The sequence below is a fragment of the Synchiropus splendidus genome, chromosome 12 (genome assembly GCF_027744825.2).
Source record: "Synchiropus splendidus isolate RoL2022-P1 chromosome 12, RoL_Sspl_1.0, whole genome shotgun sequence".
NCBI lineage: Eukaryota > Metazoa > Chordata > Actinopteri > Syngnathiformes > Callionymidae > Synchiropus > Synchiropus splendidus.
Window position 1 is genome coordinate 2,403,113 of NC_071345.1, and position 18,111 is coordinate 2,421,223.

Here is an 18,111-nt window from a genome sequence, read left to right on the forward strand (position 1 = left end):
ACAGGACGTGGTGTTCTCCTAATAAATAAGTCGGTGCTGACGTGGCAGCAGTTATTGTTTTAGTTCCCTGAAAGACACTAAAGGGCTTTTTGTTGGTAAACGCTCACTGAACTGCAGCTCAACAGGAAAATAAATCACACCCTGAAGCCACTCAAAAAGGACGCGCCACTTCGTAATAATAGCGGGGTGCAACCCAAAAGTACACTTTTACGGCATGGCTGCCCATATTTGGCGACAGGAAGATGTGTTTGTGGTACAATTTTGGGGCCTGTGTTTACCACCTAGCTGTCGTGAAATATGGCTTTTCCCCGCCATGACAGTTTGCTCATGCCAACACCGCTCTGGTTTCACAGCAGAGAGATTCAAACATGTTTTAGATGGTCGCTGCAGCAGCTTTCAAGACAAAAGCAGCCAACACCTGCTTTCACCAGCGCATTTATGAGCTCAGGTGACTGGAGAAAACAGTCTGATCTGTGTCTATGACGCTGAGTATTTTGATCCATTTGTTTTCTGACTAGTTTGAACTCTTGTCGTGGGGGAAGCAGCCGGAGTGAAGAGGGCTGGACTTTTCTCTTCACAGGAGCTGCTTGTAGAATGCTGAGGTGTTCCCAGGTCAGCTGCAAGGCATCATCTCCGATGCGCCTGACAAGCAGGGGCCTCCTGGAGACACCAAGACAGCTGGCTTCCCCTGTAGGGACAGTAGTTCTACTTTGAGTCTCTCCTGGATGAATGGGCTTCCACCTCAGGGAGAGGCTTTTGGCTCAGCTCTTTCTTCACGGTCAAGGTCCATTCATGCTTATGTACCCGTCCGTTTCAAATGATGTTACCGCCACTGACCACACACTTCTCACGATAGTATCGCTGTTCAGCAATATATCCACTGGGGGAGCTACAAACTCCAAAACCATCATGGCAACTGTGGAGTCACTGAGAGGGAAACAGAGGCACCGTTGTTGGAGATGGTGGTCAGTGTGGACGTTAAATACATCGTGACTGGTGGACGGAGAATTTCTGCCGCTGTCATGCCTTCTTTGTGTCTCATTAGAGCTGCGTGCTGGGTAGTAACAGCAACGCTGCCCCTCATGGTTGCTGGGGGTGCTGCGCCGTTTGGCCCGTATACATGAGCTTTGTGGAAACCAGAGGTAAATATGGAGGAATTGTCTGCGTCCATACATAACGTTGAGCATAAATGGGCTTTTATGCAGACTGACAAAACCCATCTATCCATCTCCATCACTTGTGAACAAGATCCTCCTCAAAGTCTCGGTTCTTTACTGATTGACGCTTCACAGCATCTCCCCCTAGACACAGCTGTCTGATATCTCCTACTCTCGCTTTTATATTTAGGTTTTTATGTTGCGCGTGGTGTTGTTACCTCACTTTAATCACTCTTTTATATCTTTAATTAACTAGGTTTTATGACCAGCTGATCATAAAAGGCTTCCTCGCTCATGTCGCACATCACTGAATCCCAAATTGAGCTTTTTTATGTTATGAATTCCCAAACATGAATGGAAATGTAAAATAAAGCTCTGCGCTCTTTTATCTTTCCGCCCGCGCAGAAATTGGGTTGACACGTCTCTTTTCTACACGCTTTACAAACAGGGGGCGCCCTCTGGGGGGCTGGGTGTTGTCAACTTCTTGAGGGGCCTCGAGAGCCACACGAGGGCCTCAACTGTGTGAGGAATTAGAAATATTTTGGAGCTTGTTGTTGTGCAGCCCCTTTGGGGTTTGGTTGGAAGAGTGAGCAGCAGAATATGTTGCTATAATATCCAGTGATAGGGAGGGTGGGGGGGGGGTATGTTCGCAAACCAAAGTCTGAGCTACACGTAAGTGTTCAGGGTCGGTTTCTCATCACTGGGACAAAGAACCAAGACTTGATGATGGCCTTATACTTTGGAGGTTCGTTAGCATTCCAAGACACAACTTTATCCATTCACTTATCTACCACTGCTTATCTAAGGTCACGTCATGGGGGCAGCAGCTTGGGCAAAGAAGCCCAGACCTCTGCCATGAGAGAACCTTCCTCCAGTCCTTCTGAGAGAATACAGAGATGCTCCACGGATCGTTGAGAGACACTGTCTCTTCAGCGTGTCCTGGGTCTGACCCATGACCTCCTCCCACCTGGATACAGAGTACCTCACCAGGGAGGTGACGCGGAGGTGCACTGATTCTTTTTTGACTTAGTGTAAAGTTAATTCACATACAAGACATTATTTGATCATGTTTAAATGGCACGTTCATGAGAAACACAGTTCATTTCAGTCTCAGAACATACATATTACTGCATTAGTGAATCTGAAACCACAATGTTTTGTCTTTCACCTCTTCAGATCTGAGCTTTTCTTGTGTTTTGCTTTTTGCAATTTGAGAAAGAAATGGCCAAGAAGGAAAAATATCTGAACTTTGTCTTGTAAGTAAGAGTTGTTTTCCCAAAGAAAAATGTTGTTTGAAGACAAAAATGATCAATAACATTGCCATCTCATATGTCGCTGACTTTATTGCATGTACACTGGATTCACTCGCAAAATTTGAATAGAGTTTTCTATCCTTTCTGTTTTCTTTCAGAACCTGGTTTTGTCACTGAACCGTCGTATTATGATCAAGACAGTGCCCGTAAATGAGGTCGGTAGATAGAAAAAAAAAACAAATCCCACGGTGCTGAAAGGCAAAAATGTCATCTCTGAACATGTGGACGGGGACCATAGTTGCTAATAAAAGAAAACCATTCTTAAACATATTGATATGCTCTGGGAATAACACGGTAAACTTGGCAGAAGTATCGCAGTTTGGTTTGAATTCATCGGGAGCCGTTACTTCCCCTCAACTCCTGTCCGATGACGTCACGCCGCGCCGGTGGCAGCTCTCGCTCAATCTCGCGCGCGCGCGCGCTCGCTCCCTCGCTCACCTCGCGTGAAACAAAGTGGAGTCCGCGAGCCCGCGGGAGGCGACAGGAGAGGCAGCAGGAGAAGGAGAGCATGGAGCCGCGGACTGCTCCTCAACTGCGGGACTAAAACTCGCCCAGCAGCCGCCGAGGCAGAGCGACTCGCCGCGCACAGAGACAAACTTCGCCTGGGACTCGAGAGAAAACTGTTGCGAGACTTGTGACGGCGCCTCCGCGAGCATGGATACACTTTGGTGCGTTTCCGTGGGACTCGTGCTTCTCCTGTCGGCAGCCTCCGGACAGAAGCCACCAGGTAGGAGCGAGCCTGCGTCCACAACCCGCACCATTCCGTGCAGCACCAACAAGTTTCCGTTGGTGAGCAGCGAGCAAGTAGGCGCTGAGGAAAAGTTGCTCGCGTCCCGGCACTCGTTCGATAGAGTCTCGTCTGCCGAACCAGCCAAACTTGATTTCAATGAAAATCATTCGTCAAAGTGCTTTATTTGATGTGTAGAATCTTCTTATTCGGGTCGTGTTTTGTTCCGTGACACCGTCTGCTCTGGTCTCAATTGTCAACTCGATGGGTTTAACTGTAACTTCAGGCTCGGTTCTGTTTGGTTAGAGCTGTCTTTTCGGGAGATGTGAGACTCGCGACTATCCGACTTGGCTCTCGGAAGCGAAGTGACTCGCTTTCAGGCAGTCTTTGGCAGGTCATAGCTCCGGAGTGGACGGGGAAGTTGCGGTGCAGCTGTGCGGTCGTGCATCGAAGACTCGGGCAAAAGTTGGTGCCCATCGCGGAGATCACCTGGTTGTCGACGTGACAACGCTTGAGCACCCACATTCATGGTGTTTCATAGCGTTTGAATGCGGAGTGACTCGCCGCAACCTGCCAGAAATGGTGCTTCTGGGCGCTGCGATCGTTTGTTCCCCCGATCCAACTCAATCTCCAACTCTGTATAGATGGACCGTCAGACGCGAAGCTCTCGACTGCAGCGCGATCCTGTTTGAACGATTTATGGAGTGTTTGAGAGTCAAACGGATGGAATTGAAAGTGCAAACAATCATAAACTCATAAAGGTGGATGCTGATGTTCACTGTGCTTTTCTACTCGCGTCTGACGCTTCAGTATCACACGTTCGGTGTGAAGACGATGTGGTGGTCTTTTTTTAAATCTTTAATATCAGTCAATTCATTCAGCTGTGAGCGGTGAAACTTGACCTCTAAAATCACAATGAAACTATTTAAAACTCCAATGAAAGAGCTGCATTTCTTCTTTATTTTTGGTCCTCCAATATATGCTCGTGCTTGTTAATCATTTACATAAAGTATTACACATTAATTACCACTTCTCTTGTTTGGAACCCCCCCTGATAACGCCCCCCCTCCCTTCTCCCTTGTGGCCATTTGGTCCTGGCTGCAGCAAATGTGTGGAATTTCTTCATGGAGGCCTCTCAGGGGGCTTTAAGTGATGTTAATTTGCAAGTAAATACTAGATGCTGCTTTACATGGGGCGGAGGGGGCTGTCATGAGTGCGGCGGAGGAATTGAAGAGCGGCTCTGTTTAAGAAGCAGATCAATGGGAGGAACGGCCACATGTTCATGGCAAAAACCGCCGCGCGCCGAGCCACGTTTGATTTGTATTACTGAGCAAAACACGGATGAACGTTCTGCACTCATGAAAATGCTTGCAGAAATCCGATGCATTCATTGAAAAGAGAAGAAATGCCTGGATTTTGCTTCAAGGTTCAAATGTGAACAAAATGATTGGCAACCTTATTGACGTGGTCCTCCTGTGTGACCGCTCCGGGAGGTCAATTCACTGCTTTGAGCTCTCAATTAATTGAAAAACACTATGACTACAATCTAGTAATTTATTAATAACCAAGTGTGTTCTTCAATTCATGCTTCACTCCTCTCAGTGTATGTTATTCAGTTTATCTTATTATTATTATTGTAGTTAAATAAAAATATCCCATTATCCTCTCTATATCAGCTAATTGGAAACAAGGTACATTTAGAGTCAATTTCAACTTAGTTAATTTATTATGAGCATAAAAGAGAAATAGATGTGGAATTGAAGATGTGATAAATACGTGAGTACATTTGCTATAATAAGGAAAAATGGTCAGTAAAATAAGGAAACAGTTGTAAACAAGCCAAAATGAAATGATATTCAACACCAAATATCTACAGTAGTAATATTAATGATCTTTCTTTAAGTTTTCACTTTTGATCCTTGTCAGTCAGGCCTCCACGCCCATCCTTTCTTTGGTCATGAGAGATGGATAGACAGGTGAAGCTGTTTGTTAGAGCTGAGTTCTGCTTCTAAATGACTATATTTGCTTCATGTTTTGAGATAGTTTAACCAGGTGAGGGAGGTCGATGTCCGTCTCATGCCGTGATTTAACTGGTGAACGAAGCGAGATGCTGTCCAGGGGACGATGGTGTTGTCCGCATCTAAGCCACGGGGCGACCTCATCTCTGCTGAGGGTCTTTAGCGTCCTGCCGCCCACTGGAGACAACATTTTTAGCTCTCGCCGCTCTTTGTCAAGCACCAGGAGATGTGTAACCGATGAGGCCGATTGAGTTAATGGGCAGATCATTAATACAACCAGTGTGAACTGTCAGTGTGAATAAGTGGCCGCTCTCAGATCAGTGGTCAGCAGTGAATGAAGGAGTCGCAGGAGAGACGTGTTGTGCTGCTGCATCATTACTCGCTACACCCTCAAATCACAGACAAGGACAAGAAAGAATCAGCGGCCGAGCGCTGGGGATGATCCGTCATGTATTTACAGTCACTTGGAGTCAGCGTCACGGTGTCCTTCCTCTAAACCAGCCTCCTCTTTATCTTCCACTAAATGGTGGCCCCTCTCTCCTGGTGCAGATTATCACGCTCTTTTGCCTGACTTTTCTTCCTTCTTATCACTGACGTGGTCTGAGTCATAAATTCCAGCGACCTGGTGCGTCTCTCGGCCTCCCGAAAGCTATTTGATGTAACTTCTCCGAATCTGTGGCCGTCCTCTCCTGCAGTCCTGACACGGTCCCCGTGTCTTTTAATCTTAATGAAGTGAAATAATTGTTTTCCATTAGTGATTGCAGAGGAATTAGAGGGCTGCCAGTGAACATCACATTTGAGCTGCTTTAATTATCATTGCAAATTATTTTTTTTCAACATTAGAGCCAAGTTGGTTTAATTATAATGACTTTTTTGGATGCAAAGTGTTTTCACAGAGAAAGATAAAGAGGGGCGGGGGGCGTGGGGGTAGAGAAACAACCAGACTATTGGTTTTTGGCCGCAGGCTAAACCATCCTCCACTTAAGAGACTGTGAAAACGGCAGGAGGCTGCGCGCACGCGCGCGCGTGTGTGTTGCTGTCACTTCAGCGAGCCAGTCCGGCCGATGCTTTCAAGCCCTCTGGAGGACAGAGCGACAAACACGAGCATGTGAAATGTTTTCCTCTCGCTTAGATTCATGTGGAAATGTCTCCTCATTCTTCTCATGCCATGTAAAATGGCGGTCTATCAAAGACACCTTCATTTATCTACATGTTAAAAGTGACTGTGCCGCGCACATTACACTCAACGTATTCTCCTCGAATCAAACGCCGCTTCCTCTCGTGCCAGTCTGCTGCGACATGTTTTCAATTTAGCGATAGCTTTCCCCCTAAACAACAGAGTCTCTTTGAAAGTCTCATTTCCCTCGTTTGGGGATGAAGTCTGAGGGCTTGTAAGTGTGTGTAAAATGTAATTCATCTCATCAGAGAGTTTGTTAGCTGATCCCTCATTTGACTCTGTGTGTGGTGGAGTGCAGGGATTTCATTTTAAAAAAGGAATTGAATGTTTGGTTTGAATCGTAATTCAGGTGTTTAAATTCAAGGTTATTTCTGCTGAAGCTGAAAAGAAATCTGTGGGCAAATGACACGTCTGAAGAGAGAAACGAGTCAGTTAAAGACGCTCAAGTTATGTCTGAGGTCACAAGTTCATTTTTGCAGCCACCTATTGTTAAGTCAGTCAACAGTCCCGAACAAACAGCAATTCACACCGTCCACAGCTCGCGGTCGCACAGACTCTCCTGCTGGTGCTAACCACCAGTTCTTGCTTCTTGCTGCTCTGTCCAAATAAAGTCAAATAGAGCAGATATTCTTCTTTAATGATCAGCTGGTGGGGAATATCGAAGCTGCTGTTAAACATTTTGTATCATGAAAAGGAATCCTTGCATTGACTGAAACACATTTTTAAATATCAACATTATTTGTTGATATTGCTAACCACCAGTTCAGTTCTTGCTTCTTGCTTCTTAGTCCAAATGAAGTCAAACAGAACTGATATTCTTCTTTAATGATCAGCTGGTGGGGAATATCGAAGCTGCTGTGAAAGATTTTGTATCATGTAAAGGAATCTTTGCATTGACTGAAACACATTTTTAAATATCAACATTAGCGCCATCAATTTAGGACATCCACTGATAACAGCAGCTCTTGTGATGACACGTGGAAATCGTGTTCAAGCAAACTAACTAATTAATGGACAATAATCGACTGTCAGGTAGACTGCTTGACACACCACAGAGTCAGGACGTCATTGCTCTCTTCTCACATGCGCATGCTAGCGCCACGCGCAGTAACCCAAAACCAAACCCACATTTGGCAACTTATGTTTATCAACCCACATCATATGCTGTCAACTAACTAGTCAACTAATCGTTGCAGTCCAACTGGATATAAACTTGTCTTTTTCAGTGTGAAGATATCTTTTTCTTCGTAGATAAAATGTTACTTTTACGGACAAAAAAACGGGTTATGGAGCGAAATATCTCACGCTTCCATTGAAGACATTTTGGAAAGAGAATACAGTCGTCTGGTGAAATCACTGACATGGAATGGTTTTTCAGATATTTGAGGGACTAAGTGGGCGCTTCATCCAACATCGATGTTGAAAAGGAAAAATGAAAAGCGTAAAAACTTCCATTCTGAATCAAGCCAATTTGCTAAATGACAAATCTGTGGAGATTTTCTGCTTCCTTTTCAATCTGAAGGTCACAGACACAGAAAAATGTGTCATTTCATCTCCCGATGTGTTAACACTTTCTCCAAGTGAAATTTCACCTTCACAAGTTCAATTCGCACCTCAGTCCTTAAAAGAACACACATGAAGCGCCACTGAGGAGGATGAAATACGGGCCAAAATAAACGCAGGAGAAGCAAGCGTGGTGTGCAGACGTGCTAGGAACTCGATATTTCACACCATGAAATGGAACAAAGTGGCCCTACGCTCAAGTTGGTGACATAAGCTGACTCAAACTGGTGCATGGGTAATGTGCGTCGCTCAGTGAGCAGGAAGTGATCCGGAAAGGTGCCCAAGTTCCGTTGGAGGGAAGAGGGAGAGCGCGCTTCCAGAAGTGAGGCAGGATCACTTCCCTGATGAATGACGGTGTTAGTCCGCCGTCATCAATCTCTGCTCTGCCCTGTTTGGGCTCCGCTCACAGCTGTCTGTGCAGGAAACACGCCGCTGCCCCACATGCACACCCCCAGCACATGTGGGCGCTCACACACACACACGATTGGCTAATGACAGATTAAGTAATCAACACTCCTTGCTGATTAATTACATTACAGGGTGCACAAACGCACACCCACACTTGGGCTCGGACAAGCACAGGCGTGTGCAGCTTGCCAGTCAGTGTGGTTACAATGACTGTTCAGGGAGCAAGTGGGAGCAGGTGAAGACAACACATGGAAAAGAATTCTATTCAGGGTCACAGTGAGTGTGGGACCAGTGTGAGGGCAAAAGGTTTCTTTCAGTTTTGGTACGGGAACGTGGCGCATTCGACTGTATTTGGCAAACATGTCTTTGTTTTGGACGGTTTGAAGTGAGTCCTGAGTCTTGCTTTACTGACTGTCTCTGCTAAGGCGCCATGTGGAGCCTGAAGTGACACTTTGATAATGTGTTGTATGTGTAAAACATGCTTAGGAATGTTCTTCAAATCACGATATACATGGAAAAAAATATTCAAAGTAACATCATGTGTAGTGGTGTAAGTACTTGGTTTTGGTATCGGCAGGTACTGGTATCGGCGCATCCCTGTGATTGATTTTAAAACACTAGAAAAATGTATTTGGAGAGTATGTAATGTCTGAATTTTTTGTTTTTAATTAAACATGAAAAAAAATATCCTGAAGTTCCAAAGCTACTAAAGTTACTGCTGTTCCTACTCTCTGCGCGAGCATGAAGGCATGATAGAAGTGAATGATGAACTGCTGTACCTCTGTATCTAAGCCTTTCTGCTTTTGCATGTGCCCTCTCTAATGTGCTGTTGTTCTCTGTTGCTTTTGTCAAACCCAGCTCACATGGGACGTGCCGAGAAGGGTAAGTCACAGTAACTTGTTGCTGCTGTCCACCTCATCTCATCTTCACCTCGACTTCATGGTGTTGCCTTCTCTTCATTTATCGACATCACTAACCATCAAAACTTTGTTGTCAACATCTCACCGGGACTGAATCGCCGCCGTCTTGGCTTGGGGTCATTCTTTCACCAACTCAGCCAAACTTGAGCTGACAACTCATTCGGAGCATCCCAAATTGATGTAGTGCTCTGTTTAAGCTGCCAGTTAATCTATTTGCCATTTGTCTCCACGTCTGTCTTCCCCATCTTGGTCTGTCTGTGTCTGTAGTTAGACAGCTGTCGACTATTTGAAGTTTCCTGGTGCTGTTTGCTTTGTGGAGGCCGGTCTTTCATTAAAGGAACTGGCTTGTTCTCCAAAGCTCCCCGTCTGTTCTCTCATCTATTTTAATCTTATTATGATATTATAAGACTCCCGGACTAAAGCAAAGATTTAACTTCTCCTGCTGTTTTCAAATCTTCACACTGTTGACGGAGCAGGACTGAAAGTGATTGATGACCAAGACTATATGCTGTGGCTCTTCATGACTGCACATGGTTGCTTACTTGACTGGTTTACTCCTGCCTCATTACACCACAGTCACTCATGTCAGCTCTGCTAGCAACTCTGCGCTGGTTTGGAGGAGTCAAAAGCGGGTTGTTCATTACCCGGGAGCTACCGCTTTGTTGACTCAAACAGAGACTTGTTTTCCAATTTTCAAAGTTCGAGTTCTCTACCAACATTTTTAGCTGCTTCATTAATGTCCAGTCTACTTAGCTCCTTGTTAAAGCGGAGGGCAGAGTGCAGTTTCTCCCCAAACTGGGAGAGTCTTCTCCACCAGTCAGTGCTTAGCATTCCACTAAAAAAGAGCCTTGGTTGGAGAGTGAAGTTTGCAATTGTGTTCTTGACTATTTATTTACTCTACTATTTATATCTCTTGCTTTTAAATGGCAGGCAGGAAATACAGTGGTTAAACATATTGAAAAGACGAATCATTTAGGACTTTTAATCCACAATATTGTTCAACGTGTTGAGAGTGAACCAGCAACATCTCTTAAATATGTAAAATTAGGTCAAAATAACCCGCGGAACACATTTAAAACATGACTAAAGTAGATGAAGGGAGACGTCGTTTTGCGTAACATCAACCTGATTCTTTTCTAAAGACACATTGTGTGTGTTAAATATTTTCTTCTCTGAATCCAGGTCTCAGAATATAACCAGACGTTTACTCTCTGTTGTGACGGGTGGTGTAATATTGGAAAAAGAGGAGCTGGAAACTTTGGTAATAATTGACAGAACATGTTGTGAAAACTGACGCCGCTCGTTCCCTGCTCACACGAGGAAGTGTCTTTTGGCTAAAAAGTAACCAACTCTTTGTGTGCTGCATCACCGTCGCACTTCCAAAGGTACATTCCCCAAATATCGCCTCTAAAAATAGAACTCGGTCTCGAGCTGCATGTGATTTCTAAAAGTTTATTTTTACTGGCATCAAAGCGCTGTCATCTTGAGAGATAAATAACTGTATTTCCGTCGACTTAAGGCAGTGGCTTTGTCTCTGTGCAGGGTCAACGTGTGTGTGTTTTTATTTGTGTGTGAGCGGCAGTCTCTCTCAGGTGGCCCGGGTATAGACTTGGCCAAAGGGCTCTCATGTGCGTCTCTGTGTGTTGCTAATGGGCAGTGGCTGAAATGCTTTCCATTAGTCCAGTTAAGAAGACATCTGTCATGAAGCCATGTTACGCACACACATACACACACACGCTAAAGTAGCCATAAGCAATCGATGTGCAGCATACCATATTAAGTCTCATTCCTGATAGCAGTCGTGGGATGAAATCCCAGCGGACACCCCGCCTGTGCTGCTTTTGTGTTGCACAAAGAGGACGTGGCGACGATCCTACTGTCCTTATGACACTTTTCAGTGGTTCCCCTCCCCTCGGTAAGCTGATTTTACTTCAAGAGCAAAAGCTTTCCAGAACCATAAACCCTGCCTCTTATGTGTGTGTGAATCCAGAGGCTTACAAGCAGATGACCGGTCCATTAAGATTATCATCTCCATCCCTGACTATGTATCTTCACATCCCCACGTTTCGAACTCTCCATTTATCTGTTGGAGCAGAGGTTTAAATCTTGTCGCAGATTTTCCATCTTCTCCCCGAAGTGATGTGACACAGTCTTTGCTTTATCTGTCACTCTTGGTTTCCCACTGTCCTCTGTGTGTGTCCCGTCTTCTGATGAGGGCAGACACACAGGCAGCCTGACAGTGATCCCGCACACGTTTGTGAACCCACGGTCAATCATGCTGACAGACAGACAGACAGACGGCTGTTGTTGGAAACATCTGTCTGCCTCTTTTACTTGATTGTCATTGATAATGTCCAGCATCGAGAGGCAGGCTCAAAGGAGCGGCTTCGGATGTTGTCAGGCTTGACTTCCACCTTTCCAATCTGCATTATTGCCTTACGTCCGAGCTATTCCAGCTTTATCCATCGCTGTTGTATTCCGGCGTTGAAGCCATATATGGCCTCCTCTAAATACCACTCCGACACTCAATGGCTCTTAATTCTATTCCTGAAGTTATTGTGACGGCTTATAAAATCTAAAGAAAATGGCCCTTTTCAGAATTATTGTTGGAGGAGGAAATATCTGACACGTTCAGTTCTGAGTTAAAAAGGTAGAAACTATAGGGCACATTCTGGATTGTTGCTCCTGCTATTGGCCAAGCCCAAGCGTCACTGCGCCACTCTTCCTTCGTGGTGACTTTCAGGGGCATTTTCTGCTTACCTTTCTGTCACGGAAAATTTAGCTTGTCAATTCTGGATATATTGGCACAAAAAGGTTGTCCTATCACCTCACCGCTCAACCTGAACTCCCCAGCACTGAGAGGATTAGACTAAGCTACTTTCTTAAAACATGAATACTACAATCTAGGATTTAGTTTTACTATAGACTACCATGTTCTCTTGTGGATTTACATCAATGACCCCTTTGTACCTGGGCCAGATGATGCTATGTTTCATGCGTCTGGCTAACACCCAGACAAACTCGACGTACACTTTACAAACGGCGGAAAATACTATTTAAGGGCTCGGCTGGGCCGCAAATGATGTGTAAACACTGTTAGTGGCTGTCTTGCATCAAAGAAGGCTCCGGCAACAACCGTCACAACTCACAGGCGGACTCCGGCTGCCTGCTGATCTGGGCAACCACATCTCCAGTCAGATTTATCTGCATGCCTTCAAGAAACTTGACAATAGTTTTCCGCCGTTCCTTTAGATTGCGGCTTCAGAACGCCCGCTGTGGGTACATTTCTTCAAGGCGTTTTTTCTTTCAGTCGGCAACGCTCAGTAAATAATTGTGTGAAAGTTTGTTCAAAGTTTGTTTTGCTACTGTGTTTGTGAAGGTTTTCTGCATCTAATTTGTCACGACACATCTGAGCCGTGCGACTGAACACTTCCAAAACTGGGCTTGTTTGGTCTCTACTGGAACTCAGTCTTGAGAATGTTGTTGCAGGTGATGTGGATTTTTGGATCGAGTATCATACACAGTCTTGTCATGATGTTTACACTGCACAGACTCCACACTGTCTGGTGTTGTCGAGAAATATCAGTAGCTCAAGTCAAACAAACCTTCACCTTTTCGTCCCCTGCTACCTCTTCTCCTCCTCCAGGCTACTCCAAAAGCTAGATTACCCCAGTCCTCTGTTCTTTCCTTGGAATTTATGGCCCACTAACCTAAACAGCAAGCACGACCCCTCCCCCTCGTACTCACACTGCTCGCACCCTTTGCTCCACTTCTCCCTGATTCCTCGTAGCTTCAACAAGACTTTATTTCCCCCCAAACCAGACGAGAACCAAAAGAAGCTAAAGTGATCGCTGAAGTTTTTTAGGTGTACATTTGACCTACATATGACCCAGAAGAGACAGAATCCAGAATAAAGTTTTTGTCATACACTTAGTTACAATAGCTGTTACGCCAACTAAAATGTGAACCCACTTTCATTTCTGACTCTCGGTAAGGCATGAAATGTATTTCGGTAGACCTGCACTCTGTCAGGAAACCATATTGAAGAGGACATAGAAGGAAACTGAATTTCCTTCGGGTTCCCTGAACACCAATGAATATGTATGAACGTGCGACTCTGCCTGAGGTGCGTCGACGTTACACACCGTGAGAACATCAAACAACATTAGCACTTTATTCTAATAGAAATGTTTATAATGCATAATGATAAAAACGGGGTGAAACGGTTATTTCAAAACATGAAGTTCAGCTTTCAATGCATGTTTAATTTAAAAACAAACTCTCAAATAAGTCAGCATCAAATGAAGAGAGTTGCGAACCACCACCAAGTGGAGGTAGTCAACATGACATTACAGAAGACGGTCTGCTGTTTCTAGATTTTAGGAGGCTCCTGAAATATTGACTCTTTCTGTCAATCTCTAAATAGGTTAATGAGTTTGACGTTTGACTATTCAACACCTCGGGGGCTTGAAACACTTCAGCCGGGTCCAAGTATGTTTTTCTCCAACATTTGAAATGTGAACCAGAATCAACAAAAATTTTGCTGTAAAGTCAACCACTATACTTGCTTTATAAATGCCCCAATTTTATTTCCATACTTTCAGTGTTCTCTCTGTCACTACGTCCTTCATCAAGGTCCTTTCATTTCTGCCGCTTCTTTCATTATTTTCTCTCGCTGCTCCCAGATTTTCTCTGACTCACCCCCTCCCTTTTGCGCAATACAAGTCTGAGTCGAAGGAACTGTCTGATAGTATTAAGCGCTGCGCCTTACTGTCACTATGTCTATGTTCGGGCCAAAGGTAAACAAAGTGTGTGTTTGTGTGTGAACGAAGGGAGCTGTCTTGTCGGGGTAGCGGTTAGCAGATACAGCGCTACCTCTCCACGACACTAACTGTCGCTTATGCTCAGCCTCATACTAGCATAGAAAAACACGGCGCTACCTCGACTGCGAGCCGCTCTGTCTCGCAGGGTTAGTTTGTCTTCGAGTCTGACTCGAAGTTAAGTGCAGGTCTAACTCCACGGTCTGCCTGACTCAAGGGAAAACCTGTTTTCATGGCATGGTCGAATTCTGCGGATTAAAAAAATGTGTGGAATTTCAAAGTAGATTCAGACAAGCTTCATAATACTGGTGTGTGAAAGAGACTAACACGCACCAAGAGGAAATTCCCCATTAATCTCTTTTCATATTATATTACTGTCTGTAATGAGAGAATAATCCAAATCCACCACCCTGAATTAGGAGCAACAGTGGTGCAGTCACTTTATATGACCATCTTTTCAGAACTGTTGGTCATTTAAAAAGACAAACTTAACAAGATTTTTATAGTTTCTTACACCTCGTATTTTGAAGTCCTGGAGCGCAAAGCTGACTGTTGCAGGTTTCAAACTGTTGGCAACCTGACAGGTTTATGTACAATGTAAATACATGTAAAATTACACTTTTTGAATTCAGGATTTGATCTTCATATCTGGAATTATCCCTGGATCTAAAAATAACTAAAAGGTATATCAAATAGGAATGCTGCGATCAGGATTTCTGCTACCGATCACGTGGATTGACTATGAAATTGTAATTAAAATGGATTATGGTGACTCCTTCTGCGCTCATGATGTGAAAAAAAATGAACCATTCAATGATTTTAATTCAGTCGTGTTTTCACACCTCTTTAATGAGGAAGAAAATGGAAAGAATGCAACTTCTCTACAACAAGAGGACAACTGGAAAACACTGAATTTGATGTGAGCTTGAACAGTTTGGTGGAGCTCTGACAGACTCTGCTATGTATGAGCAGTTTTCTAACTTGTTGCATCCCTGCACTTGACCTCATTCCTCAGCCCGAAAGTGACGCAGCGACAGTCTCACCGGGGTCATGGCAATAAACTGTAGTTACAGCCCGTCTGGTCCCAAGTGTGTAATCTTGCAAATGTGAGGCAGCATGGCTAGAAAGAAGCAGTTAGACTGTGTCCAGGGAAAGAGATGTTTTAACTGCAGCCAGCAGCTCTACAAATCTTGCCCTTTCAAACACTCCAGAAGTGCACATACCTCTGGACTGAGACAGCCACATGTGGTTTCGGTTAGCCACACTTTCTCCCTCAAACGGGGCCCCACACTAACCGCTCATACGGATCTATGGTCAAGTACAAGTGCGCGTCTCCGTCCACTTTGGGGCGATTTGTTTGCTGCCGTTTTATACTCGTGGGTCTTTAATACTCAGAGTCACGTCAAACCACGTGGGAATCAAAGTTAGTGGTGCAAAGAAAGAGAAGCCAGAGGAGGAAAGCTGTGACTGAAAAGTGGAAACACATCTAACTGTGATGAGAAAACAATTATTTCATCATTTCTGTGCTGTTCAGCCCTGAGCTGGTGACGACAAAGCTTTAGCATGTGGATTTCATAAAACAGGTCATGCCACGGATTTCACTTCATGAGGGCTTAAAGCAGAAATAATCTGCTGTTAAAGGATCAATGTTTTGCTGCTAATAATATTGCCCCGTGTGTTTGTTGCGTGCGGGAGTCTTGTGCTTTCTCCGCCCGGCGCCCCTCCGATGATCAAGGTTCGCACCACCAGCCAAGTCAGCAGCATCGCCCTGCTGTTAATGGGGTTTTGAAATGCTGCTCACACGTCGGTTTAATCACTTCTTCATGCCTTTTATAAGGAGACGCACTGTGATAGATTAAAAGCGCCTCCCGTAACAGAGCATGCCTTGTGTTTCACGAGCTCAGGGCTGAAAGATCTGAGGTGATTAAGACATGACTTTACAACAAGTTGATGAGTTAAGTTTTAATCAGCAGCATCTCTCCTTTTAGAGGATCTTGGTTTTTATAAACGCTGAATGACTTTTTGTCGGGTTCAAACAAGGTCGACTGTGAGGGATCAGGGTGGCCAGTAAAAAAGTTCTGAGGGGAAAGAGAGTCCTTGGAAAGTCTTCATGTCATGAATATAGTGTGGATTTAGGTCATGATATTTAACTAGTTGTGGGTAGGGCTGAACGATTAATTGCATTTGCGATTATACCGCAATATGATAAAACGTGGTTTTCTAACCGTAAGGCTGCGATTTGACTGGTCGCGTTGGTGGCGCAGCGCAACGGTGAGCTTTAGCCATTGAGCTGTCAATGACGGCTTTAGCCTATGAAGGTAAAATGGGTGCAAAAGTGGCACATACCCGTAACACAAGACTCGTATCCATGCGTCAGAGGCACATATGCGTAACTGCACATCCGTAAACCCTGTGGCACGTGCGTGTAAAAAGAAGAATTACATTCATACAAACAGGAAAAGTAATTTCGCCTTCATTTTCTAAGTGCACAGATACAAGTGGCTAAATACGAGCTCTTGAAACTGCAATTATGACACATTGCAAGTTTTCCACCTCAACCACCGCCAAAACGGGTGCATAAGTTCCACATACTCGTAGAACACGATTGGTATGCGCGTGCACCCTTTTGGACCTCTTCTCGCACCTGTAAATAAAACTGATGCGCACTCGTAGAAGTGGCGAAAATACGTGCCTGTTACTCCATGCGCGTTCCCTGTAGTCACGTGACGTCTATTATCCAATCGGCTTTTTTATTACTAATTATGGGCTGTTTATGTTCAGACAGTGCTAAAAAAGTGCAATCTACGTTTACATGAAGAGTTGGACGTGTTAGCGTGGTAAAGCCACATATTGGTTTGCATTATTGTTGTAATATGCACTTTAGTTTGTGTGATTTATCAGTTTAGTAAGTCTACAGTTGAAACTGAAGTAGACAAATAAACCATCTTTCATTTTAATTCATGCGTCATTTGCCTTTATCTTAACATAAGAATAGCACACAAGGAAGAACAATTATATATACTGAATCACATATGGTTTATTATAATACAGATTGATTTTTAAGTTGTGTTTGCTGTAAAATACACGAGAAGAGGACCTTGAAAAATTAATCGCTCATTTAATCGCAATCGCAATATTGAGAGAAAAAAATCGCAATTAGATTATTTTCCAAAATCCTTCAGCCCTAGTTGTGGGTGATATATCTCGCCTCATCGCTGCTGCTTTCTCGTCTAAGTGATTCTGTGTCAACACTGTCAACACTATGGTATTCAGCGTTCATCGTTTCAGAGCCGTGACCAAATAGTCCTGGACAAAATAGTCTGTATTTCTCTTGGAAACCAAAACAGAAAAACACAGTCGAAAACACAGCCAAATTCCCAAGTAGGTGGACGGTGAAGCTTCTTTTCCGTTGAATGTGTTGTTTTTGTTTCTTATTTATCAGCGGGTTCTGCACCAGGGAGCGCCACTCAACATGCAGGGAGTACCACACCATTCTCAAGTTCTTCTGGGATTTCCGAAGGCAGGAGCCATGTAAATCATGTCGCCTTGTTTTTGCTACGAATCAGAGCAAAACCAGCAGGCTGACGTCTCTTGAAACCAGCACATCATAAAACAAAACAAAACATCCACCTACTCCAGGAGATTATGGCAACAGAAACTCCGTTTTAATTGGGCTGGTGAACAAAGACGGTTTTATATTTCAAAAACAGCCCCCTCCCGATATGGTAATTGACTTCTTAATCTTCTTTTCAATGCCGCAGTGATGTTGATGGAGTATATTTAGAAAAAGATTAAGCGTCATATGCCTAATGCACTGTGAAAAGAAGTGTTAAAAGTGTGTTTAATTCTCCCTAATGGTATTACCTGCGGGTCATATCCAATATTCCTCTGATGGTTGTGTCTGACAGTGAAAAACCCTCCTTTTCATTGATTTATTTGGTTAAATAACGGCTGCTGTTTTCAGCTATTGACCCACCCGCTACCGTTCTATTATTCTGCCATTCTGCT

The 18,111-nt window shown here is 44.2% G+C and overlaps 1 protein-coding gene across 10 annotated transcripts in view; it reads left to right on the forward strand.

The window, feature by feature from the left end:
• The first annotated feature begins 2,918 nt into the window (after positions 1-2,918).
• ptprk (protein tyrosine phosphatase receptor type K) overlaps positions 2,919-18,111 on the forward strand; it is a 96,284-nt gene continuing 81,091 nt past the window's right edge. For all 10 annotated transcript variants that reach the window (XM_053881864.1, XM_053881865.1, XM_053881867.1 and 7 more), the window contains exons 1-2: positions 2,919-3,197; positions 9,222-9,245. In XM_053881864.1, coding sequence (XP_053737839.1) covers positions 3,125-3,197; positions 9,222-9,245 — 97 coding nt within the window. In that variant the 5' untranslated portion in view covers positions 2,919-3,124. The remainder of the gene's footprint in view (positions 3,198-9,221; positions 9,246-18,111) is intronic.